Source organism: Hippocampus bargibanti, linkage group LG04 (genome assembly GCF_051943395.1).
Source record: "Hippocampus bargibanti isolate YZ-2025 linkage group LG04, ASM5194339v1, whole genome shotgun sequence".
Lineage (NCBI taxonomy): Eukaryota > Metazoa > Chordata > Actinopteri > Syngnathiformes > Syngnathidae > Hippocampus > Hippocampus bargibanti.
In genome coordinates, this window is record NC_142737.1 from 3,271,148 (window position 1) to 3,297,560 (window position 26,413).

Genomic DNA, 26,413 nt, shown 5'->3' on the forward strand with positions numbered 1-26,413 from the left:
AATAACATCGTTTTATTTACCTTTGTGATGGTCGTTGATGGCTGGATGGAGTGGCCGGTTTCATCAGCATTAAACACTTGATGAGGAACGTAGCCATTTTCTTTCACCATCTTGAGGAATGATCCCTTGGAGGTGCTTTCTCTGTGATAATTTTATCTAGTTCATCATCAATTGTGTTCTGTTTAGCTGGGTTGATAGCTTTTTGCATTAAGTGTACAGATGGCTTGTGAGGGTTATTTGTGGAGCCTGATTGATGGGATATTTAAAACCTATATTAAGACACCTATAATATACACCTTGGAGGTGCTTTCTCTGCGATAATTTTACCTTGTTCCTCATCAATTGCGTTCTGTTTAGCTGGGTTGATAGCTTTTTGCATCAAGTCTAAATTTCACTGAAAAGTTCGTAAACCAAGAGGTTTGTAAACCGAGGTATCACTGTGTAGAAAAAAAAAACACAGCCAGATGAAGTGGCTCGGGCCTCCCTGGTGAGGTGTTCCGGAACTAGGTAAAATTATGGCAGGGAAAGCACCTACAAGGGATCATTCCTCAAGATGGTGAAAGAAGAAGGCAGAGAAAGCACGGCAAGTTCACTCGGATATCATCAAGAGGCAAATACATCATCCATCCAACCATCACAAAGGTAAATAAAACGACTTTATTATACAGTACAGTTTATTTCTTTAATTATAATACCATAGCACATTTATTATACATAAAATAAGGTATATTTTGTGTAGTTTTAAGGCTTATTTAGTAGAAATTTACATTTTATGGGGACCTGGGAACGGATTATTCTCATTTTAATGGTTTCCTATGGGAAATTAATTTGGGGGATACACACTTTTCGCCTTACGCACTCTGTCTGGGAACCAATTAAGTTTATAAGCCAAGGTATCACTGTAATTTTTTATTGACGAATCGTCTGGTCTGTCCTTCTTTTCGTTTTGGTTCATTTCCAGCTAGAGTGGGCGTTCCCTCCAGAGGTGCACCTGTCTATTTTTTTAAATCACTGAATTACAGTCGCTCTATAGCGTAGGTGTCCAAGTCCTGTAAAAAGCGACAGTTGATTTTTGACTAATTATATTTTTTTATACACACACACACACGTATACACACACACACACACACACACACACACACACACACACACACACACACACACACACACACACACACACACACACACACACACACACACACACACACACACACACACACGTATACAAATGCAAACCAGTCAAATTGAAAAAATTACCACTTCATTATTACACGTCATGGTTTTAAGTATGCAATGGTGGGGTGGGGGTCGGCGGTGGGGGGTTCAGGTCAGTGGTATCATTTCATTGTATGGTACAATCATTTCCGTAATGAGTTCCTTGTATGGAAAAGGGCGTGTTGGGGGCTTGGGGGGGGGGGGGGGTTACAGTTTTCCTGTGTAGCTGTTAATGCCATGTAATTATAGTCTGCATCATGCAGTTAAGTATTCCACAAACAATAACATCAATAAAGAACAACATTGTATAAAAAAAAAAAAAAGCAAAAGTGAGAAGGAGTATTCGGTCAAAACACTGTCACGAAATGGTTGAATTATGAATGGATTAAAGCTAGTCTGTGTATTTTGCAACTGAGACTGTGCCATATAGCTGTTGGCTATTCATTTGCTATGCATTAGCTAGTTAGCTAGCTATTAGCTGACTGCAAGCTGTCTTATTACTGTATATATTAGCTAGCTTGCTAGCTTTCTATCTATTTGAGTTATTTGAACGGGTTGAGTGAACGCTGGCGAGTGTGGCTGCCCCTGCTCACCCGCAGAAAAAAATATCCTGTGACTGTAAAGTGTCCTTGAGTGTTTTGAAAGGCGTTTATAAATAAAATGTATTATTATTATTACTATATCTATTAGCTCGCTAGCTAGCTTTCTATCTATTTGAGTTACTTCTGGGTTGAATGAATGCTGCCGCGTGTGACTGCCGCTGCTCACCCACAGAAGAACGTATCCCGTGACTGTAAAGTGACCTTGAGAGTTTTGAAAGGCACTTATAAATGAAATGTATTATTATTATTATTATTGAAGCAAAGTTCGAAACAGGGGCGCGGTTAATTCTACTGGACCCTGCGCACCCTGCTCACCACCTTTTCCAGCGACTCCCTTCAGGCAGGCAGGCGCTACAAAACGATCCACCAACCACCAGATTGGACGCAAAGTTATCAAACGGTAAAAAGGCGTAGCTTAATCGAAGCTGTATGTACGAGATTAGCTAACGTTAGCTTTCGATTTAAAACAAAAACATCTCAGAACTGTTTGAAATTGTTAAAGTTTTCCGAAACAATAAAATGTGATCAAATGCGATTATGTGCAAATGTTTGCGCGTTCCTGAGAAAGAACTTTTCTTGATCGTCGTCAAGGAGAAGCGTCGTTAAGAATACGCAACGCCATTTTCGTTTTCCAGGTTGGACCTCATCCTCCTTCGTGACAAACAAACATGAAAGCCAGTTCATTGAAAAACACAAATATAACAAAAATACAACAAAATAAAAACACAAAGACGGTCATATAAGCACAGCTTACAAAGATAACAAGTAAAAAATACAAAATGTATCCACGTTGAAAAAGCCGCAAAAACGAAGAAAAAAAACTTGTACCTTTGAAAACTTTTAACGTAGCTAGCCAACACCCTGAACAAAGAACCGATTCCTCTTGAAAAACAAAACTAAAACACAAATCTTTCCAGTTTAAGTACCTGTGAGTCCACCTTTTGTTTCAAACGAACGCAAACAAGCTAACTAGCAAAACTAGCTAGAAAGCTACTATCGCAATGGAGGCTAGCTAAAAGAGCTATTATTGCTTAAACCGATCCACAGTCGAGGCATATTCCGACATGCTACGCTAGTTTCATCCTGAAAAGCAGCTTGTTTCGTTGTAGGTAATAGCTATCTATTCGCAAGCTAATAGCTAGCTATTTGCTATCCATTCTCTAGCTAATAGATAACTAATAGCTAATATATATAGCCGATCACGTTCATTGATTTCATTGATTTAGATTTGATTTTAGATTTGAGATTTTATTAGATTAGCTAGCTATTTGCTATCTATTAGCCATCTATTCGGCAGCTGTTAGCTATCTACTCGCTAGCTATTAGTTATCTATTCACTAGCTATTATTTATCTATTAGCTAGCTTGCTATCTATTTGAATTACTGGCTAGCTAGCGGGCTAGTTGGCTGGCTAGCTATCTAGTTATCCAGCTGGCTGCCTGGCTATTCGCTGTTTATTAGCTCTCTAGCTGGCTATCTATTAACTAAATAGCTAGCTTTCTATCTATTTGAGTTACTTCCGGGTTGAGTGTACGCTGGCGCGTGTGGCTGCCGCTGCTCACCTATAGAAAAAAACTGATCCTGTGACCTTGAGAGTTTTGAAAGGCGCTTATAAATGAAATGTATTATAATTATTCTAATAATAATAATTATTATTATTAGAAAACATGTTTTTTTAAAGTCTTTTCTCCTAACGTGTTGACACCAACAGACAACAAAATGGCTTCCGATCACATTCAGTGATCTGTTTTCTCGAGACACATGCGTTGTTGGGTAGACAAAACATTGACTGCGGTTGTGTTTTTATTAAAGGCAGCTAGCGCCAACTCCAGATGACTGCGGTTTGGAAAACGGCCGCTTCAAAGTGTTTTATAAGCATGATGAAAAGTTCACGCAGCCCAAAGGTGGCTTGGGATTTCAGCTTTACTAATGTTAATTTTTGACCCGTGAGCAACATTCTGGTCATTTGGTTGCTGGTCCAAATAGTCCAACTGTAGAAAATCTGCTCTGAATCTGCTGGCGACATTTCTTTTCCCGACTTGTTCTTACAGTGATGAACAAGTGAAATGCGATATATCACGAGAAAAGCAAGCGGACTTTTTGTTTATAGGTAAGGAGCGTCTGGACGGCAAACGTGACAGTAAATTCAAGACGAGAACACAAATCTATGGCTTTTTTTGGGGGGGGGGTAAACTTTACTGACCCCATTTGGAAAGTATGAAAGAAAGGTTAAAAGAAGTGTTTTTTCGTCACCCATTTAACCAACTTGAACATGCTAAAATCGACAGATACTAAATTGAGTAAAATGTACGTAATGCATCCTTACAGGATACCGCCCGTCGTCTTTTGTATCGAAAAATTTGAGATTGAGAATAATCAATGGCCAATAATTTTATCAATCGTGCGCCAAATTGCATCTTGAATGCATTAGATTGGAAATGTGTTTGGGATTTTAGACACATGGGTCAAGCTCCGATCCTGGATCCTGCATATTTTATATATCTCCTCCCTCCAAATGATTGAAATGATCAGCTAATCATCAGGATCTTCAGGAGCCTGATATTGATTCCTGATCATCTGAATTGGGTGTACTGGAGCAGGTTAAGCATGAAACCCTTGAAGACCCGAGTTTGACAATACCATACCGTACCATAGTACATTTATTATACATAAAATAAGGTATATTTTGTGTACTTTTAAGGCTTATTTAGTAGAAAATTATGTTTTATGGGGACGTGGGAACGGATTATTCTCATTTTAATGGTTTCCTATGGGAAATTAATGCTTGGAAGACACACTTTTCCAGGAGCCTGATATTGATTACTGATCATCTGAATGGGGTATTTTGGAGCAGGATCAGCATATAAACCCTTGAGGACCTGAGTTTGACATATAGGATTTAAGAAATATAAGCGCAACGACGATACTAGTGCAGCGTGTTCTACCGGAAACAAATTCCTTGTGTGTTCTACATACTTGGCAATAAAGATGATGATTCTGATTCTGATTTGATTTGAACCATACTGTCCTGGCAATATATCAACAAATGTATCAATTCGTAAGTTAATCCTTATGTGAAATGACAAGAAACTGATTCAATAAATCCGCCTCGAACCGAATCTCGAACTGGAATCGTAACATACCGAATAGAATCGTCATTGAAATCGGATTAAACGACTTTAAAATCCATCCGTCTTTGTTTTATTTTTGGTTATACTTAACTAAGAACGAGGTATCACCAAGTTCCCAGATTTATTGAACGCAGCATAAGAAACGGATAATTGTTTGAAGGACTTGTACACTGCAAGAATCGAAAAGAGGGTGCGGAAAAATCCCTACTGGACCCTCCGCACCCTGCCCACCACCTTTTCCAGCGACCGATCCATGCGCACCAAATCCATTTAAACAGCTTCTTCCCCCGTCGCCATTAACTCTCTAAACAGTAAATATAACTGTCTAGTGCCTCTTTGCAATTTTTTTTTTATAAGATGATACTAGTGCAGCCTGTTCTACCAGAGACGGATTCCTTGTGTGTTCTACATACTTAGCCAATAAAGATATTCCTGATTCGGATTCTGATTGAAAGTGATCCGGAAAATGGGATTGTGTCCTGATATGATACACTGTCTGACAATCTTTGGTTTAAAAGCTGCTTGGTAGACCCTGACGTCAGTTTCTAACAAATCCACGTTTAGTCTCTTTGCTGATAAACGTTGCCACTTGGTGGAAGAATCAAACTTACTTGACGATCTGGGGTGGCATGATAGCAGTTTTTTGTTGTGGTGTTTTGCTCTCCGGCGTCTCCAAAGTAGCCTCCTTGCCTTTCTTCCTCGGAGGCTTTTTAATGGGAGTCTTCTTGGGTGCAGCATCCGCCGCCAGATCCGCCGTCCTCGAGCCGTTCAAGTCCTGCTTTTCCGGGCTCTTGGTTTCAGGGCTTCCTTGGTCAGTGGTGATGGGGGCCACCATCTTTTGGAGGCTGCTGGAGGTGGGAAGGAGCGGCTTAGTGGATCCCTGCTGGCTCAAATTAGCGGAAGGGGTCCTCTTGGCCTTCTGCGGTGGAGTAGGCCTCTCCCGGGATCCCTTTGGTGTCGATAGTCCGTTGGTCTTGGTCAAGCCCGTCCCTTCGTTCCTGTTGATGCTTTGGGTTTTCTCCTTGAGCTGAGCGGCCAAGAGGGTGGCGGCCTCAGAGTTCATGTGGTGATGGATGACCTTTGGGCTTTTAGGGGGTTCCTTGGAGTTCTCCTTGGAGTTCTCCTTGGAGGTGTCGGCACTCTTCTTCTCAGACGAAGAACTGTGGAAGTTACTGATCTTCCGGAGGGCGTTCTGGACCACGCCGTTGATGTGCTCCATGTGACTGGGACTGCTGTGCTCCTCCCGAGACTTCTTGCCTGGCAATGGTTTGTGTTTACCAGGCGAGCTGTTGGTATCTCCTTCCTGTTTCCTTTGCTGATCACCGCCCTTCTCACTCTTGGACGAGACATGACTGGAGCTACGCTTTTTCTGTTTGGGAACGGCAGGGGTTTTCACCGCCCCCTGGTCCGGCTGGGGAGCCCCTCCGTGGATCCACGATACCTTTGGCTTGGTCGAAGGGTCTGGCGGTCGTGGCTTGGGCCTACCGGGTGACGGTGGTGGTTTCCCGTTGCGTTTGTACTCTGGGTTTGGTGACTCTGTATCTCTGCCGCTAGTTTCGTCCTCCTTGGACTGCTTGGAGAGGCGGGCGATACGGGCGTAAAGAGTCGCGCCCGCGTACTCTGAACCGCTGGTGGAACCTTCGCTGTCTGAGGATTTCGGCGCCGGTTGTTCACCGCCCTCTGGTTTACCGTCCTCTGGTTTACCGACACCGGTATCTTTTAGGGAGGTGTATTCTCCTCCGTCCTCATCGGTGGGGGCAACTTCTGCTTTGTCAGTTTCTGGACTGTGGCTGCGCTTCTCCTTGTTTTCGTTGACAGATTCTGCCGCACAAAAAAAAACAGGGATTTGCATGACTGATCTAACATACCCGTGATGAGATTCTACGATACGATGTGACTTCACAGAGAATTCCTGAGTGGATTTGTTGACGTGAGCGTGTTCTTTTTGAATTACAGTGATACATCGGCTTATGAACGCTTTAGCTCACGAACTTTTCGCCTCACGAACATTAAATTCGCGAGCATATAGCCTTGGCTAACGAACCAGTTTTCGGCGGACGAACAAAACCGCTGGCGGACTAGTTTTCCACACCCACTTTCTTTGAGTTCAGACGTGGTTTGTTATCGAGTGGAGTACTTTTGCTATTATGGGATCGAAAAAAGACCCAACCACAGGCCAGTGTTAAGCCAAAGAGGACACAAAAGAAAATTACGGTCGAGCAGAAGAAAGATCATCGAAAAACACAAACAAGGTGCGCGTTTGTGTGACTTAGCATCCCAGTATGCTAAGTCGACCATTGCTAAGGGTGTTTCTGTGTTGTCTAAGCAACGGTCTCAGGCAATGGAAGAGGTTGAAAAACTTCTGTTGATTTGGATTAATGAAAAGCAGCTAGCACGGGACAGTCCTTATGGAAGGTGACTCTCCTTCCAAACAGTAACACCCTCCCTCCCTCCTCCCACTCCTTTCCATCAAGCCATCAATGGCCATCACTAAGGTAAATAAAACAATTTTATTATATAGTACAGTTTATTTATTTAATTACAATACACAAGCACATTTATTATACATAAAATAAGGTATATTTTGTGTAGTTTTAAGGCTTATTTTGTAGAAAATTATGTTTTATGGGGACCCGGGAACGGATTATTCTAATTTTAATGGTTTCTTATGGGAAATAAATATTCGGCAGAAGCACTTTTTGCCTTACACACACTTACTGGGAACCAATTAAGTTCGTGATCTGAGGTATCACTGTATCTGATTTTGATGTAAATTTGAAATTAAAACGCTGTCATTTCTCCCGGGACTAAAATCCCATCAAACACAAAGTTTTGCTAATTGGTGTCACTGTTAAGGGAATACAAATTGTCTCGAGCGGAGGAACTAAATCTTTTGTCTGGATTTGGTGAATCCTGTTTTGAGATATTCCCGCCTTGATCTAATAGATACGATCCATCTTCTAATTCGTCCTCAAACCTTTATTTTACAAAGAATAAGAGAACTTGAGCGCGCTAAATCCAACAAATCCAGCACTTCCTGCGTAGAAAGCGATGGAAAGTCCCCCCTCACCCCCACCAAAAATCAAAAATTGCTCTTTGGATTTTCATCCACATGCTGACTTGACCATACTATTTCCTGTTTAGACTCGTCTTGCTCTCAAAGACACAGATGGCACATGATGTGAGGCACGGTTCGCATAATGAGATTTGCAGAAGTCAGTGAGTCACTGGATCGGTGGGGGGGGGGATTGAGGGTCGGGGGTGTCTTTGCAAACCATGTGAGTCAGCAGTGACCCAAAAAGATGCAAACCCATGAAAATTTCAATTGTGGCTTTGATTAAAAAGCTATTTACAGTCATACCTTGGCTTACGAACTTAATTGGTTCCCAGAAAATATGCGTAAGGTGAAAAGTATGTATTCCAAACATTAATTCCCCATAGGAAACCATTAAAATGAGAATAATCAGTTCCCAGGTCCCCATAAAATATAATTTTTTACTTTCTAATTTTCTAAGCCTTAAAACTACACAAAATATACCTTATTTTATGTATAATAAATGTGCTATGGTATTATAATTAAAGAAATAAACTGTACTGTATCATAAAGTTGTATTAAAACGTTTTTTTTTTTTTTTACTAAATAAGCCTGTAAATGCCGCTGAGACATTTGTCATGACTGCTATCCCATAGTTGACCATCAGATGCTTTATTTTTCTTGACATTACGTTGGGTTGTTGCCACTGGTACAGGTTTTTCTTTCCGCGCTTCTTTAAGTTTCATTTAACTGAGAAGACGGTGAGAATGGACATGCTTTATCACTGTACTATCTAGCAAGGAAAAGATAAGGACGAAGATCAAAACTTCCATTTCGGAACGGAAAGCGGGCAAAGTGGTTTGTACGATTTTATCGCATACGCTTTATTTCATTGATGTAATGTCCAAATGTTTATGTGTAAACAATATATATATTTTATACTTGTTTGTAGTTCTACGGTGGTCTCGTTGGTGATTCATCATGGAAGTGAAATCACATTAAAGAATTAACCGTCAGTACAAAGAACCCGGAGTCCTCTGTTTGTGTGTAATGGAAGCACAAAGGCTTAAAACTACACAAAATATACATTATTATATCTATAATAAATGTGCTATTGTATTGTAATTAAAGAAATAAACTGTACAGTATAAAATAAAGTCAGGTGACCCAAAAAAGATGCGTCCTACTGAGTCCCTCACTGCTTTCTCCAGAAAGAGGAGTGTGTATAAGTGATTGACAACTTACGAAACGGTGGACATTTAGAACACATCTTGGGAAAGCCATAAATTGACTATGAATTGACAGAAAAAGTTGAAACTCTGGTGAACGCTTTTCCATAAACTGAATCATGTGTGTTTGTAATTTGAAATAAATAGCTTTTTAATCAAAGCCACAATTGACATTTTCATGGGTACGCATCTTTTTGAGTCATACATTTGCCGCGATTAACCAATGCGTTAAATTATTCCCCGCCATGACTCACCTTCGTGAGGTACGCAATACACGGGCCCTTCGTCGCCGCTCTCAAATGACGAAAAGGACTCCTGAGAGGACCACGAGGAAGGGGATGGTTGCTCGGCCGCTGAAGGGGGTTCGATGAAGCTGCAGTTGAAGTTATGCTCGGGGTCGTGGTGGGCGACTGAAAACACAAAACAACACGCAGAAGCTCAAAGGTCAACCGGAGGGTATCGTACCATGTTACAAGAACAACAGCCCGCTACACCCTACGACTGCCCGGTGCTAGGAAATGGACTAGGGATTGGTTTTACATGTCAGTTAACAGAGTCGAGTGTGATTTTTCAGGATTTGGTCGTTTTCTTGACGCTGATTGATACCACATGCTATCAGTACGTTGGCAGATGACCGCGACTTGGCGGAGAACAAGTCTTTACTAAGTGCCACCAATCACACAAAGATGTCTTCCAACGTGTAGCAGACAAACAAAAAAAGGGGCCATGAAGTTTCTTTTGAAGAAAATATCATCTCCACATGTCATTTTTTTTATTGTGTATGGGTGTCTTGACTGTGGAATTTATGAAGCTGAGGTCATATGAGGTCACACAAGTTGATATCTTCGGGAAAGATACGCCTCTAGTTCGAACAGCGTTCATGCATCATTCATACATTGGCAGTCGGTGTTGCTTCAGTTCAATTCAGGTCAAAATTGTGTTCAACATGACGCCCCTCCCCCACCCCAAATAACCCCTCCCCCAAATCTGCTTCTGTCCTTTCGCTTAGTTGTCTTAGTAAGACGTTATAGCAGGGCTGTCAAAGTCATTTTTTTGCCGCGGGCCACATTGTAGTTATGGTTTCCTCTCGAGGGCCGTTATGAATTTGGGGAATGTTTAAATCCCTTCAAATATTACGTATAGAGCACACAGAAAATTAATGAATAACTCGTTTTCAAATCTGAAGTCAAGAATAATGACTTTTATTGTGGTTGACATCCAATAATATGACATTTTGGCTCAGATTTTAGCAATCATCGTGGAATTTAACAAGTTTGAATTGCTTTCGCGGGCCGAAAAAAATGATGTGGCGGGCCGGATTTGGCCCGCGGGCCTTGACTTTGACACCTGTGCGTTATAGGGTCAATGAGCTGACTCTAGCATGATGGAAAAGTCTCGATTCAGGACTTCAAGTGTGGATTTGGGTGTTCTCCAAGGCGTTTGTGGGGAAGTTTAAAAAGGAGAAACGCTTTAGAAAATGGATGGATGGAGGTTTGGTTGTTATTATTTGGCCCAATTTGTACCATTTGGTCCATTGTACCACGACGCAGTGAGCTAGCTGAGGCTTTTTATTTATCTAGCTATCCCGCTATATCGCTAGCTGTCTAGATAGCTATCTAGCTAGGTGTCTAGCTGGCTACCTGGCTGGCTATCTGGCCGGCTATTGATTAGCTATATATCTAGATAGACAGCTAGCTATTTATCAGCTTGCTAACTTTCTATCTATTTGAGTTACTTCTGGGTTGAGTGAACGCTGGCGTGTGTGGCTGCCGCTCCTCACCACAGGAAAAAAAAACATATCCTGTGACTGGAAAGTGACCTTGAGAGTTTTGAAAGGCGCTTATAAATGAAATGCATTATCATTAGTAAGTTAGCTTGTGAGCTAATGGCTAGTGCTTCCCAGTACAATTTTGAAGACTATTTTTTTAATCATTTAAATTTGATAGTTTTGTTAAAAAATATTACCTTGTAGATGTTTAACTTTGGATTTATATCGATTTTTTTCACTTTAATGTAATTTTAAAGTTGCTTTATTACACTAGTGAGACATGAACCATTTTATGAAACATTTTTTGCACAATTAAACATTTCAGTATTTGGATATTTCTATATGAATCGAACACTTTGTTTTTATCTTTTCACCTACCTTTCAATTTTGCTGCTGTAGATTTAAAAGTTCCCCATTGTGGAACTATTAAACATATTAGCTATCCAGTTAGCTAACTATCTATTGGCTAGCTGGCTTTCTATCTGTTAGCTATCTGGCTGGCTAGAGAGCTAGCTATTAGCAATATAGCAATTTCAGTCAGGAAACATATTAGCTATCTAGTTAGCTAGCTATATATGAGCTAGCTATCTAGCATTCTATTAGCTGCATAGCTATCTTTCTATATATTTGTATTATTATTTGAGTTATTCCTCCATTTTTTATTTTCTGGTCTCAAGTCAACACAAGAATGTTGTTTGCTTGTGTTGCGATAACTTTCTGTTTACTCATTCGTGAGCTAAGGGCGAATGAACGTGAGTCATTCCTGGTTCTGGGTCATTGCTTAGTAGCCGAGGAATGCCGGACATCTCCCTGGATGCGAACACGGCAGTCAGGTTAGTCAACAAGGCAACCCATGGACAATTTGCAACATGGTCGAATGCTGCTGCTCTTCAAATACGCTCAGGCCCACCCACGCGGTTTCCTGAGGGGAGCATTAGTCGGCAGACTGGATGCCGCTGGGATCTTTGGCCACACTGAGGGGCATTACTGACACGTCACAGCTGCGGAGCTATAACCACAAAGTAGCTGAGTGGGGGGGGAAGGAGAGCTCAGTTTCACAGTCATGGAGGTAATGTTGGGGTTGACAAACTGCTTGGGTGGAGGAACTGGTTATGGGAGGGGGGTTATTTCAAGAACCTCTTAAATGTGTTTTTTTTTTTGGGGGAGGCGGGTATATAAAGGATTGAACCAATTAGAAAACTAGTTGACGATGTCGAATATATATACACTTACATAGTATTCATATATATATATATATACAGGTAACATCCGACTTACGACCAGCCCGACTTACGACCACCCGCGTACTTACGACTATAACTTCCAGACCCTATTTTTTAAAATTTTAATCCTATGACTGGCACCGCAACGCGCTAGCAGGCCGGCAACAATTTTGGCCAGGCAGCCAGCATCTCACTCTCACACAGCAATCGACCGTGTGACGGCACCAGAGGGGGGAGTTTGCCAGTCATTTAAACTCCGAGTATCTATTCATCATTTTGAATGGATTTCAACTTACGACCATTTTGACTTACGACCGTTTGGTCGTAACGGAACTCGGTCGTAAGTCGGATGTTACATATACATACATATATATATATATATATATATATACAGTAAAGTCGTTATATCGATATTCTCGGGAGTCGGAAAAAATATCGATATAACTATCGATATATCCGATCCTGCGATATGTAAATTTTCTCCTTGCGTTCATAGAAATACAGTAAAGTCTCGTTATATCGATATTCAAGGGAGTCCGAAAAAATATCGATATAACCGGGACTATCGATATATCCGATATCGATATAACGAGACTTTACTGTAGTATCGTAATAAGCAGTACTATCGATATAACCGATATCGATATAATGAGACTTTACTATATATATATATATATATATATATATATATATATATATATATATATATATATATATATATATATATACTGTCTTATTTCAGCAGAAAATAAAGTTAATTACTAAATTATATGAGTTATATGACCTTGAAATGAGGGCGTCTGTCCAAAATACAATGCAATACATACATAATTATTTACATAGCGTTTTAACAACAGCTGAAGCTGTAACAAAGCGCTAACAAAGAAAATTAGGGAAATGTCGCCCCCTTGTGGAAAATAAAAAAACATTGCCAAAAGCCATGGCCAGCGCTTTATCGACACCTAAGCATCAAAAAACCAAAACCCAAATGGCTATGTCGTATTTTCATGGCAGTGAATGCGTTAAATGCTTTTCTGACTGTGAATCGTGTTTTTGCCATCAAGTGGTCCAATTGGAGGACTTTCGACACGCAAAATGCCACAGTTGTGCGAATATTAGAATAGAAAAAAAAACCTGTGGTAAAAAGACATCCTAAGACAATCGTGTGCTCACGAAATCTGACTCATGTCTGTTTATTTCACATTTTTGGCTCATTTGGGGCCGAATGTGAAAAGGAATTACGTACACATCTGCAATACCGGTCATGTGTCCTGGGATTAATCCAGCTGCAGGAAAAAAAAAAAAAAAAAAAAAAACAAGGAAATATTTAGACACAAAAAGGATGCGAGGAATGTTCCGCAAAAACAGAGGGCGTTGGGGTGAATATGCCAAAAAAAAAGTGATGCCAGCAGGGGGCCAGGTGACATAGTCGAGTGTTTCCCTTGCAAGTAAGCAAACGCTGCCCTTCCTCCCTCCCTCCCTACCTCCATTTTCCTATTTCGTTCTACATTGCCACATCTGTTGCCGCTGGCCCTGGCGGGGATAAATCACAGCTCTGACACGGGCTGGGGTAAATTTGACCACTTCCTGTTTCCAGCCCCCGTCGGGCCCCCTCTGGAATGTGTGTGTATATATATATGTGTGTGTTTGGGTAGAACTGCGAAGCCTCAGTCACGAGTTTCTAAATGCTGGCAGCCATGTTTTTCTGGCCCAGAATTATGCATGGGGACAAACCAGGAAGTCCAATAAAGTAAAAAACAACGACAATCATCATATTTACATTTGGAAGCATTTAGGGAGACTGTGCATGTTTCTTTAATTGCTCTGTTAACGGTAGACATTTTTTGTACAACGCAGATTACCGTATTTTCCGGTGTATAAGGCGCACCACCAATGAGTGGTGTATTTTAAAACTTTTGCAATTTATAAGGTGCACCGGACTATAAGGCGCACCTGCAATGAATGAAAAATGTTTTCCAAATACAGTGAGACCTCAACTTACAAACACCTCAACTTACAAACACCTCAACTTACAAACTTTTTGTCTTACAAACGTCAAATTTATGAAAATGAAACCTTATATTAAGCACTATTTTCATAATACACACCCACCACGGCTGGCGGAGTGATCTTCGGCGGAAGCACACGACCGAACAGCACCAGAGGTTAAGTTACCAACAGTCCTTATGGAAGGTGACTATCCTTCCATAAGCCATCAACGACCATCAAAAAGGTAAATAAAACTTTATTTTACAGCACAGTTTATTTCTTTAATTACAGTCGTCATGTAATGCGCCTCTCTTTCCAAACAGCAATTCCCTTTGACCTTCGACCTCCAACGCCATTCCATCAAGCCATAAATGACCATCACAAATGCAAATAAAGTGACTTTATGATACAATGCAGTGTATTTCTTTCATTACAATACAATTGCACATTTATTATACATGGAATAAGGTATGTTGTGCGTAGTTTTAAGGCTTATTTAGTTGAAAAGTATATTTTATGGAAACCCGGGAACGGATTATTCCCATTTTAATGGTTTCCTATGGGAATTTTTTTTTTTGAGATACACACTTTTCGCCTTACACACTCTGTCTGGGAACCAATTAAGTTCGTAAGTTGAGGTCTCACTGTATACTATATTTGGAAAACTTTTGTAAATTTATATAAGGCACATCACATTATAAGGTGCTACAGTTGAGGCCGCGGTTGCGCAATACTTCTAAGGAAAATTGAGTCGGTCTTCATGTGTTTATTTATGTATTAGTTTATTTGTTTATTTCTGTATTTATTTGTTTACCGTACTTTCTGGTATGCATGGTATAATGGTATACAGGAAACATCTGACTTACGACCAGCTCGATTTACGACCACCCATACTTACGACCATGATCTCCAGATCCTATTTTTAACGTTTTTATTCTACGCCTGGCACCGCAACGCGCTAGCAGGGCGGCAATGCATACGACAATTTTGGACAGCCAGCCAGCATCTCACTCTCGCACAGCGTCTGATGGCACCAGAAGGGAGAGTTTGCGAGTCATTTAGCTTCAAAGTCTCTATTCAATATTTTGAATGTACAGTAAAGTCTCGTTATATCGATATCGGATATATCGATAGTCCCGGTTATATCGATACTATTTCTATGCACGCACGGAGAAAATTACGTGCAAACAGGGTCGGATATATCGATAGTCCCGGTTATATCAATATTTTTTCGGACTCCCTTGAATATCGATATAACGAGACTTTACTGTATTTCAACTTACAACCATTTTAACTTACGACCGTTTGGTCGGAACGTAACTCGGTCGTAAGTCGGATGTTACCTGTATTTTCAAACTTTTCCCATATATAAGGCGCATTGGAGTACAAGGTGCTTGTTTTTAATGAATGAAAAAAAATGTCCTAATATAATATAGAAACACAGTAAAGTCTCGTTATATCGATATTGGTTATATCGATAGTACTGCTTATTACGATACTATTTCTATGAACTCAAGGGGAAAATTACCTGAGACCTGTTGTGGCTCAATATGACTTCACATATAAGGCGCAGGGACATCTTTTAAAGAAAACGAAGGCTTTTGGGGTATATTTGCCGTATATACCGGAAAATACGGTACTCGGAGAGGGATTGGGTCTTTTCCTGACGTATAAGAGAGAGACAGTCTCGTCTAAGAAACAAACGTTTTGATATGTGTGATGACAAAGACATGGCTGTCTGGGCGCAGAACAAGGTCACAATGGAGTCAGACTGAAAGAGTTGAAATAATCAGCTGGATCACTTAAGGAAACACATGTTGCTGAGACGTGGAAAACAAAACCAGGTCATCGTCTTTTAACTCTTTCATCACTTACATGTAGTTTTTTTTTTTCTTTTTTGTGGTATCAAATGGAGGGCAGAGTCAGGCGGTGACTTTCTGGTTGACAGATTACAAACGTGCAAATTTTGTTACCAGTGTGCCAAATTTACATCTCTGTATTTATTGTAATGTCAACAAGACATGAATGGATTTAGATTTAAGAAGTGAAATGGCGCTGAGGTGGTACAGTCTGGAATTTTTCAGAAAAAAAATGAACTCATTCAACTGCCAGACGATGTGCAAATAGGTGTCCACTCCAGTGCCAGGGTTTTTGTCATTTTCACTGAAATTACAGGAACCATAGAATATTGAGTTTTAGGACTACATAAACATTCAATTCAGCTTAAAAAAAACTAAGACTCTCTTCTTTCATCGGAAAAAAAAGACTTAATTCCTAAATTATATGGGTCTGGACTTATGTGAACTTGAAATGAGGGCGGCTGTCCAAAACACAATGAAATACATACACGTCTTACATAGTGTTTTAACAACAACTGAAACTGGAACAAAATTCTCAAATTTGTTCAAGTTTAGTTTTTTTTTTAATTGACGGGGGTGCCGATAAAGCGCTTGTTAGACCTCTGGCAAAGTTTTTCCCTTCCACGAAGGGGCATCATTTGCCTTTTGTGTCCATGTTAGCGCTTTGCTACAGCTTCAGCTATTGTTAGAGCGCTCTATAAATCAACATGTATATATTGTATTGGATTTTGTACAGCCGCCCCCATTTCAAGCTCAGATAACACCAGACCCATACCACTTAAGAATTAACTCATTTTTTTTCTGATGAAAGAAGACAGTCAAAGGTTTCTTATGCTGGATTGAATGTTTATGTAGTCCTAAAACTCAACATTCTGTTGCTCTTGGAATTTGAGTGACAATGACAAAAACCCTGGCACTGGAGTGAACACATTTTTTTCACGTCTGGCAGTAAATTAGTTATTTTTTTTCTCTATATCTAAGCATTATTCATGCAATATAAATCAATATGTATTGTATTGTATTTTGTACAGCCGCCCCCATTTCAAGCTCAGATAACGCCAGACCCATAAAACTTAGGAATTAACTATTTTTTTTCTGATGTAAGAAGACAGTCAAAGGTTTCTTACGCTGCATTGAATGTTTATGTAGTCCTAAAACTCAATATTCTGTGGGTACTGCAATTTGAGTGACAATGACAACAACCCTGGCACTGGAGTGGACACATTTTTACACATCGTCTGGCAGTGAACGATGATGACGAACAGATGGCAGCCTTGCGACGCTTTGGATTTTATATCAGCACCGCTTTTGAGTTAAGGATAAAAATGAGGCAGTAAAAAAAAAAAATGTGATGGATGCATTAAAAAACTGGTAACACAAGACCAGCTCAACGAAACACTCATTAGCATTTGACAGACCATGAGACCTCCACATGGACCTACGGAGTTCACATCAACACTGCAGCCTTTGTTGGCTCATCTCTGAATCGCAGGCCGTCTTTTTAATAAGACGCGAGAAACCCAAACTGCGGATGCGGGGATACAAAAACCGTCAAAGGGAAAAAGAACAGCGCGGCAGTTCGGGTCTGGAATAACACGAACACATGGCCGGCGGAGGGCGCCAAGAACAATAAGGGGCTCTAAAATGGCCGCATTCCATTGAAATGAAAGGCTGTATTCGTCTGGCCGTTAGCAGACTTTTCAATCATCATCAGCGAAGACACAAACTAAGGTCGCAAAAGAACGAAAGGAAAAATGAAGCTACAGTGATACCTCAGTTTACAAACTTAATTGATTCCCAGAAAGTGTGTAGAAGGCGAAAAGTTCGTCTTCCGAACATTTATTTCCCATAAGAAACCATTGACAATGAGAATAATTCGTTCCCAGGTCCCCATAAAACATACAAAAACAGCCTTAAAACTAGACATAATATACCTTATTTTACGTATAATAAATGTGCTATTGTATTGTAATTAAAGAAATAAACTGTACTATATAATAAAATCATTTTATTTACCTTTGTGATGGTTGTTGATGGCTTGATGAAAAGGAGTGGGAGGAGGGAGGGAGGGAGGGTGTTACTGTTTGGAAGGAGAGTCACCTTCCATAAGGACTGTCCCCTGCTAACTGCTTTTCATGAATCCAAATCAACAGAGGTTTTTCAACCTCTTCTATTGCTTGAGACCGTTGCTTAGACAACACAGAAACACCCTTAGCCACACGTAGCAATGGTTGACTTAGCATACTGGTACTGGGACGCTAAGTCACACAAACGCACACCTCGTTCGTGTTTTTCGCGTGTTTTATGCACCATACTTAATCTTGTCGCGGCTTGGAATTGAAGCGGATTTACGTGGGACAGGAGATGTGAGACAATCTCTTTTCGTCAATGGACTTTCAACATTTAGCTTGCACTGCTGAAAAGGACGCTTTGATCCTCTCCTCCTTTCATTTAGAACTGCTTCATGTCACAAAGAGGGTACAGCAAGTGCTGAAGAATGATTGACTCTCTGTGTCTTTGTGTGGTCATGTTATTTAGTTGTTTTTTTTTTTTTGCTTCTTTTGACTTCAAGATGGCGCCGCGAGATTGGCTGTCTTTCCAGCAGCTCCTGTATGTTGTTTTTCTACTTCTTTCTTTCCTTTCATCACTTATGTAATTTTTTTCCACTCCTCGGTATCGGTGAGCACTCGGACTAAAATTAAAACAATGTAAAACTCTGCGACTGTTCAAGTCAAGTCAGATTTGAAGAAAGTCAAGTGATGTTTCTTGTTTTAAGCAGTAGAAAGCATACTTGCAAAAAGACAGGCAACGTCTGGTCGCTCACTCACATATGAAAGAAAGTTTTCAGGGCTTACCAACTACTTTTGGCAGTTTCTGTCTCCTCAGTGGAATACGAGGAAGTTTAGTGCTGATTCGGCTAAATCGTCCGCACAGGATCCGTTTGGCTTTTTTGCTGTTGGAAGAGTTTGTCTGGGTTAGATCTGAGGGTAGGACGATGACAGCATGGAAATCCAAAACGAATCATTTAAAAAGGGGTCTTTATTGCACTTGGATATGCTCACACTGCTTCCTACGCACTATTATCGACACGTATCAAAACACTGACGTTGCATTTGACATGTTTTGAGCCCCTTATAAGATTCTACCTGGTGAGCTGACAACAATCCTGTATGTATTTCTTTTCGTAACGGCAGGGGTCTCAAACACAATTTACCCGCGGGCCGCTGGAGGCGGAGTCTGGGTGAGGCTGGGCCGCAACAGGATTTCCACAAGAAAATCACAGATAAAACATTCCAATGTTCTCAAAATCTTTATTTTTAAACACACAAAAAATGAATAACTGGGAAAATGAATAAAACATAAATTAACCAGTAATAAATAAATAAAATAATTATAATGATCATAAGGCAGATACAGACGACTGAAAAAAACAAAGGAAAAGTAATTACAGTAAAGTCTTATTATATCGATATCGGTTATATCGATAGTACTGCTTATTACGATACTATTTCTATGCACGCACGGAGAAAATTACATGCAAACAGGGTCGGATATATCGATAGTCCCGGTTATATCGATATTTTTTCGGACTCCCTTGAATATCGATATAACGAGACTTTACTGTATTTTATTTTTATTTTTTATTTAAAGTTTCAAATGTCTGTATTCACAGTTCTTTAACCTTTAACTTTCTTAACATAAAGAAAATATCGAACATGAACTAAACATGGCTTCTCTTGCCTACTTGTTCAGCTCCACACACACAAGTTTCATTCATATCAATCATGCGGGCCGCACAAACATTAATCTTTCATATCAAGGCGGGCCGCAAATTAGTCTTTCGGGGGCCGCATTTGGCCCGCGGGCCGCGAGTTTGAGACCCCTGCGTAACGGGCTACTGAGAGTCAAAATTGTGCAGAAGTTGAACCTTAGCGTCAACTCACTTGTGGTCGTCTTTGTGCCGACAAAGGCAGCAGCAGCACAGCAGAGAGAGCAAGACGATCAGCAAAAAGGAAACCAGCGTCCCGGCCGCGATCACACCCATACGCTGATTCGGTTCTGTAAAAATGGGGAAGGGAAAAAAAAATTAAAAAAAGAGAGAGGCAAAATGAGTTCTGGATGGTGCGGTACAGAAAAAAAAAGGGAACTACCAATAAATTTAAAACCACAACACCCTCAAAGAAGATTTAAAATTAGACTTTACTATATATATATATATATATATATATATATATATATATATATATATATATATATATATATATATATATATATATATATATATATAGTAAAGTCTCGTTATATCGATATCGGTTATATCGATAGTACTGCTTATTACGATACTATTTCTATGAACGCAAGGAGAAAATTTACATACCGCAGGATCGGATATATCGATAGTTATATCGATATTTTTTCCGGCTCCCGAGATATATCGATATAACGAGACTTTACTATATATATATATATATATATATATATATATATATATATATATATATATATATATATATATATATATATATATATATATATATATATATATATACAGTAAAGTCTCGTTATATCGATATCGGATATATCGATAGTCCCGGTTATATCGATACTATTTCTATGCACGCACGGAGAAAATTACATGCAAACAGGGTCGGATATATCGATAGTCCCGGTTATATCGATATTTTTTCGGACTCCCTTGAATATCGATATAACGAGACTTTACTGTATATATATATATATATATATATATATATATATATATATATATGTAACATCCGACTTACGACCAAGTTCCGTTCCGACCAAACGGTCGTAAGTCAAGATGGTCGTAAGTTGAGATCCATTCAAAATGTTGAATAGAGACTCAGACGTCCCCATATTGGTGCTATAATTGGCTTCAGGGAGTGGTCCACTGTACCCCTAACCTTAGAGCATGGACCTATCAGAGCAAAGGTCTGGCACAGCCACTTCTATCCATTAGGGATATAGGGCCAGGGTTACCAGCACAACTTTAGTCCGCTGACGAAGCTCTTCGGATGAGGAGCAAAACGTCCGACACCTTCAAAGAAGTGCAGATGATGGCTGAAGAAATCTTAAACCTTTTCCTCAATGGACCACTTCCGTACGACTGAGAGCCTACACAGACTTAGGTAGCAGAGATGCTACTCCACTAGCACATCGTGATCAAGTTCCATATAGCGGCTTTTATCGCTAACTTATGCTGTCCCTTGGGCTGTTACATGTCTCATAAAGATAAGATTAATAGTTGTGGCGCGCGGCCACCGCTGGTTATTCACAATCGGGGGAATAAAGGACAGGAAGTGGCTCTAGGGCATCGTCGGTTCTGCGCGGATCACAGCTAGCTTGCCGCGGCTGCGACACATGAGCCGTTTTCAACGCTGCTGCCATCATGACTAATTATCAAACAGCCTACTCATCCTTCTTCTTTGCTTTTCCCTTTTTTTCCCCTCCCTTTCCTTCCCATCGTTCTAACCGGTGCCAAAAACAAACGCAGCGCACCGGGGAAAGCAATCTGGAAAAGCTATCAAGGCCGTCGCTGTGTTCAAGTCTGCTCGCTAGTACACACGCAAGGGCTGCAGAAGTTGTTTGTGTGAACTCTGTGTACAGCCAACTGTTAGTCACTTAAAGGACATCCGACACCATTTTTTTTTTGTTTCCTAACTGACATCAGAAAAACGTTTTATAGCATCTAAAATACCCAAAACACGCAGGCTGATATTTTTAGTCAAATGCAAAACAGCAATAAAAATGACTTAAAGTGTCCATAAACTGCCACAAAATGAGCTCGGAAATGGGGAGATTCAGAAAGTCCCACCCCCTTGTTCGTGATACTCCTTCACAAACTGCCGTGCTCCAGAATCAAAACAGAGAGTTCAGATTCGGAGAAGATGCTTTCTTGTTACTCATCCACTTATGAATATGATTCAAATAGTTCTGAAGAGGAAAGCATAAATGTTTGCAATCGATAAAAGGAGTCCTCGCATATCAATTCGAGCCTGTCGAGGAGAGCATGTAGTGTCCCAGAAAATACACAAGATGGCACCCAAGCTCTGTTGGAAATGGGCTGATTTGTCTGCTGGGAATTTGTGTCAACTAGTATAAAATAGTAGCCTTGGTGCAACACACAACCATTCACCATCGCGTGATGTTTTCCTTCTAATTTCGCCATCAACACCGTGTTTTCAGACAAAAAAAAAACACCCAAAATGCATTGTGTGTCGCTTTCTCGGTCAGGGGCGTTCCTTCTGTGACGTCACAGGGGATCGTCACCAACTCAAAAACAAGACTTCCTGAATATTCAGCGCGAGTCTGAAAACGTAAAATATAGCTATATGCCGTGGAATCTTTGTAAAATGCGCTCAGTAGAAGTGATTTGAAGTGATTTTACAAATTATGGACGCAACTTGTCTGGAGGTGTCGTTTGTCCTTTAAGAGTTAGTCAGATTGAGGCACTTGTGGCGCTTAACTTTGCAATAGCAAAAACACACCCTTACTTTTTTTAGTAGCTGGGAAAAAAAAAATCATATTTTCTTACGGAGATAGCAGGCGCCTGAAACGGGGTCGCAGTTCTTGTCATGGCAGGAGCAAGTTTGGTTGCAGTTCACTCCATGTTGTCCAGGTTGACACGTCCGATTGCAGCTGTAGAGGACAACCGATAAAGAGTAGAGATTAAACTACAAAATGAATACGAGAGTTGATTCCAGAGTTGTCAGTGTCATTGCTGTTGTTTAACAGGAAGCTAGCAAGATGCTAGCTACAATCTAGCTCGAGGGTGTCAAACTCATTTTTTGCCACGGGCCACATTATAGTTACGGTTTCCTTTATGAATTTGGGGAAGTCATTAGATTGTTTAATCTGGTCCGCATATTACAAATATAGCGCACAATAAATTAATGAATAACTAGTTTGGGACAATTTGAAATTTTGAGTTTAGCAAGCATCATGGATGACCTCATCTGTACTTCTTTGAAGGTATCAGATGTTTCGCTTCTTATCCAAGAGGCTTCGTCAGAGAACTAAAATCTTTTGCTGGTACTTTTGGCCCTATATATATATATATATATATCCCTACAGTCCAGATGTGGCGATGCCAGACTCTGCTATGATTGGTCCCTGCTTTCAGGTTGAGGGGGAGCAGAGGACTACTCCCTGCGGCTACACTAATTATTTCTATTGTCCTGACTGATTACTTCTATTGTCCTGCCTGAGTATGGGGTCTACGACTGACCTGATTGCCCCATTTGATCTGGTATCACCTCATCAGTATAACTAATGTTGCCTAAGAAGTCGGTTGTAGGAACGATCCAAATTGAACCTCACCCCACCATGGCGATTTAGTGAAGGGTTTTGCTGTTTTATGAAAATAGAGTAAAGTCTCGTTATATCGATATTCTCGGGAGTCGGAAAAATATCGATATAACCGGACTATCGATATATCCGATCCTGCGGCATGTAAATTTTCTCCTTGCGTTCATAGAAATAGTATCGTAATAAGCAGTACTATCGCTATAACCAATATCGATATAACAAGACTTTACTGTAGCTTCTTTTTCTACCCTTCTCACAACCTTGTCATCAATGAATCACTCCTATACGAGTGAGATCTTACACAGATGCAAGCTTCATGGAATTTCACAAGTTTGATTTGCTTTCGTGGACCGAATAAAATGCCGTGGCGGGCCCGATTTGGCCCTCGGTCCTTGACTTTGACACCAATGAGACTTTGGCAAAAAAAAAAAAAAACTCATTGAAAGAAACGTCAACAAACAAAAGCAAGGAATTTATAACACATATTTTTGTTTTTAAAATAACAGTTTTGGATGCTCGTAACTTACTAGGTGCCGTAAAATCCCGGGTCGCACAGGCACTCTCCGGTGACGCCATGACAGTTCCCGTTGAAACAGTGACTGCAGTTGTTGTCACAATTTTCTCCGTACGTACCGTTGGGGCAACGCACTTCGCACCTAATATGAAAAATAATAATAATAATGGAAGCGTGGCGGGCATTACTGAGCGGAGTCACAAAATATCACAGCGTGTACACTATGATAAATGCAGCTACTTGTTAAAGTCACCGCCATTATGTGTTTAAATGATAGTACTATAATAGTTGAACTAAATCGTCATAGATAAATAGCTATCTAGTTCGTTAGCTGGCTATCTATTAGCTATATAGCTATCTCGTTGGTAAGCTGGCTATTAGCTATATAGCTATTTAGTTCATTAACTGGCTATCTATTAGCGATATAGCTATCTAGCTAGTTAGCTGTCTATTTATTAGCGATATAGCTATCTAGCTAGTTAGCTGTCTATTTATTAGCGATATAGCTATCTAGCTAGTTAGCTGGCTATCTATTAGCTATATAGCTATCTAGTTCATCAGCTGGCTATTAGCTATACAGCTATCTAGTTTGTTAACTGGCCATCTATTAGCTATATAGTTATCTAGTTCATTAGCTGGCTATCTAGTAGCTATATAGGTATCTCGTTCGTTAGCTGGCTATCTATTAGCTATATACCTATCTAGTTCGTTAGCTGGCTATCTATTAGCTATATCGCTATCTAGTTCGTTAGCTGGCTATCTATTAGCTACATCACTATCTAGTTCGTTAGCTGGGTATCCATTAGCTATATCGCTATCTAGTTCGTTAACTGGCTATCTATTAGCTATATCACTATCTAGCTCGTTAGCTGGCTATCTATTAGCTATATAGCTATCTAGTTCGTTAGCTGGGTATCCATTAGCTATATAGCTATCTAGTTCGTTAACTGGCCATCTATTAGCTATAAAGACATCTCGCTAGTTAGCTGGCTATCTATTTGCGATATAACTATTTAGTTTGTTAGCTGGATATCTATTAGCTAGATAGCTATTTCGTTCATTAGCTGGCTATCTAATAGTGATATACATATGTAGCTAGTTAGTTGTCTATCTATTAGCGATATAGCTATCTAGCTAGTTAGCTGGATATCTATTTGCGATATAACTATTTAGTTTGTTAGCTGGATATCTATTAGCTATATACCTATCTAGTTCGTTAGCTGGCTATCTATTAGCTATATCGCTATCTAGCTCGTTAGCTGGCTATCTATTAGCTATATAGCTATCTAGTTCGTTAGCTGGGTATCCATTAGCTATATAGCTATCTAGTTCGTTAACTGGCCATCTATTAGCTATAAAGACATCTCGCTAGTTAGCTGGCTATCTATTTGCGATATAACTATTTAGTTTGTTAGCTGGATATCTATTAGCTAGATAGCTATTTCGTTCATTAGCTGGCTATCTAATAGTGATATACATATGTAGCTAGTTAGTTGTCTATCTATTAGCGATATAGCTATCTAGCTAGTTAACTGGCTATCTATTAGCTATATAGCTATCTAGTTCATTAGCTGGCTATCTATTAGCAATATAATCTGTTTTCCTACCTGTCCCCAATCCAGCCAGGGTTACAGTGCGAGCACTTGCCCTGAATGTGGTCACAGTGATGGCCGTCCTTACAGGCGGGACACACTTCCTGGCAGTTTTCCCCAAAAAAGCCTTTGGAGCAGAGCTGGTCGCAACGTGTCCCGTTCCAACCTCTGTCGCAGGTGACGCAGCGTCCTTCCGTTACCTTACATGGTTGCTGGCCCTTGCAGTGGCCGCACCTGAGGAGCAAAGGTCAATTCATCAAATTGATTGAGTTGGAATGATGTAGGGGGGAGGGGTCACGGGGTCGATCTCAAGCTGTGTCGCCCCGGTGACAAGGTTTCTTCAGCTGTCATCTGTACTTCTTTACATTTATATTACATTTACATTTTTTTAGTTCACTTGAAAAAAAAATAATTTCAGACAAAAATTCAAAAATAAAAAAAATTGAGGACAATTAGCTCCCATGCTAATGCTAACATAACCAGACAAGCATATTTTTAGGCTAGTGGTATCAACCTAAGCACAGTCTAAATTAAATCTTAAACCACCTAAATTCCACCATAAACCACCACAGATACTACAAAGGCTTAGTCATGCTACTGAGGTGAAATCAGAGCCAGGGATAGTACCATAGAGGTAATCAGATTGGGAGTGGTCCACTGCACCCTCAACCTTAGAGCAGGGACCTATCAGATTAGAAGTCTGGCTCAGCCACCTCTATCCATTAGGGATATAGGGCCAGGGTTACCAGCACAACTTTAGTTCGCTGACGAAGCTTTTCGGATGAGGAGCGAAACGTCTGACACCTTCAAAGAAGCACAGATGACGGCTGAAGAAACCTTTTCATCGATGGACTAGTCCTGTATGACTGAGCGCATATTCAAATTTATTTTTAGATTTTTTTTGTTGTTTGTTGATCTTTACATCATT

At 40.2% G+C, this 26,413-nt stretch overlaps 1 protein-coding gene across 1 annotated transcript in view; it reads right to left on the reverse strand.

Moving 5' to 3' along the window:
• Positions 1-1,168: 1,168 nt before the first annotated feature.
• scarf2 (scavenger receptor class F, member 2) overlaps positions 1,169-26,413 on the reverse strand; it is a 39,724-nt gene continuing 14,479 nt past the window's right edge. The window contains exons 5-11 of the mRNA XM_088993579.1: positions 25,501-25,719; positions 23,907-24,035; positions 22,607-22,710; positions 19,995-20,109; positions 18,906-19,003; positions 9,466-9,621; positions 1,169-6,769 (exon numbers count right to left, since the gene is read on the reverse strand). Coding sequence (XP_088849705.1) covers positions 5,556-6,769; positions 9,466-9,621; positions 18,906-19,003; positions 19,995-20,109; positions 22,607-22,710; positions 23,907-24,035; positions 25,501-25,719 — 2,035 coding nt within the window. The 3' untranslated portion in view covers positions 1,169-5,555. The remainder of the gene's footprint in view (positions 6,770-9,465; positions 9,622-18,905; positions 19,004-19,994; positions 20,110-22,606; positions 22,711-23,906; positions 24,036-25,500; positions 25,720-26,413) is intronic.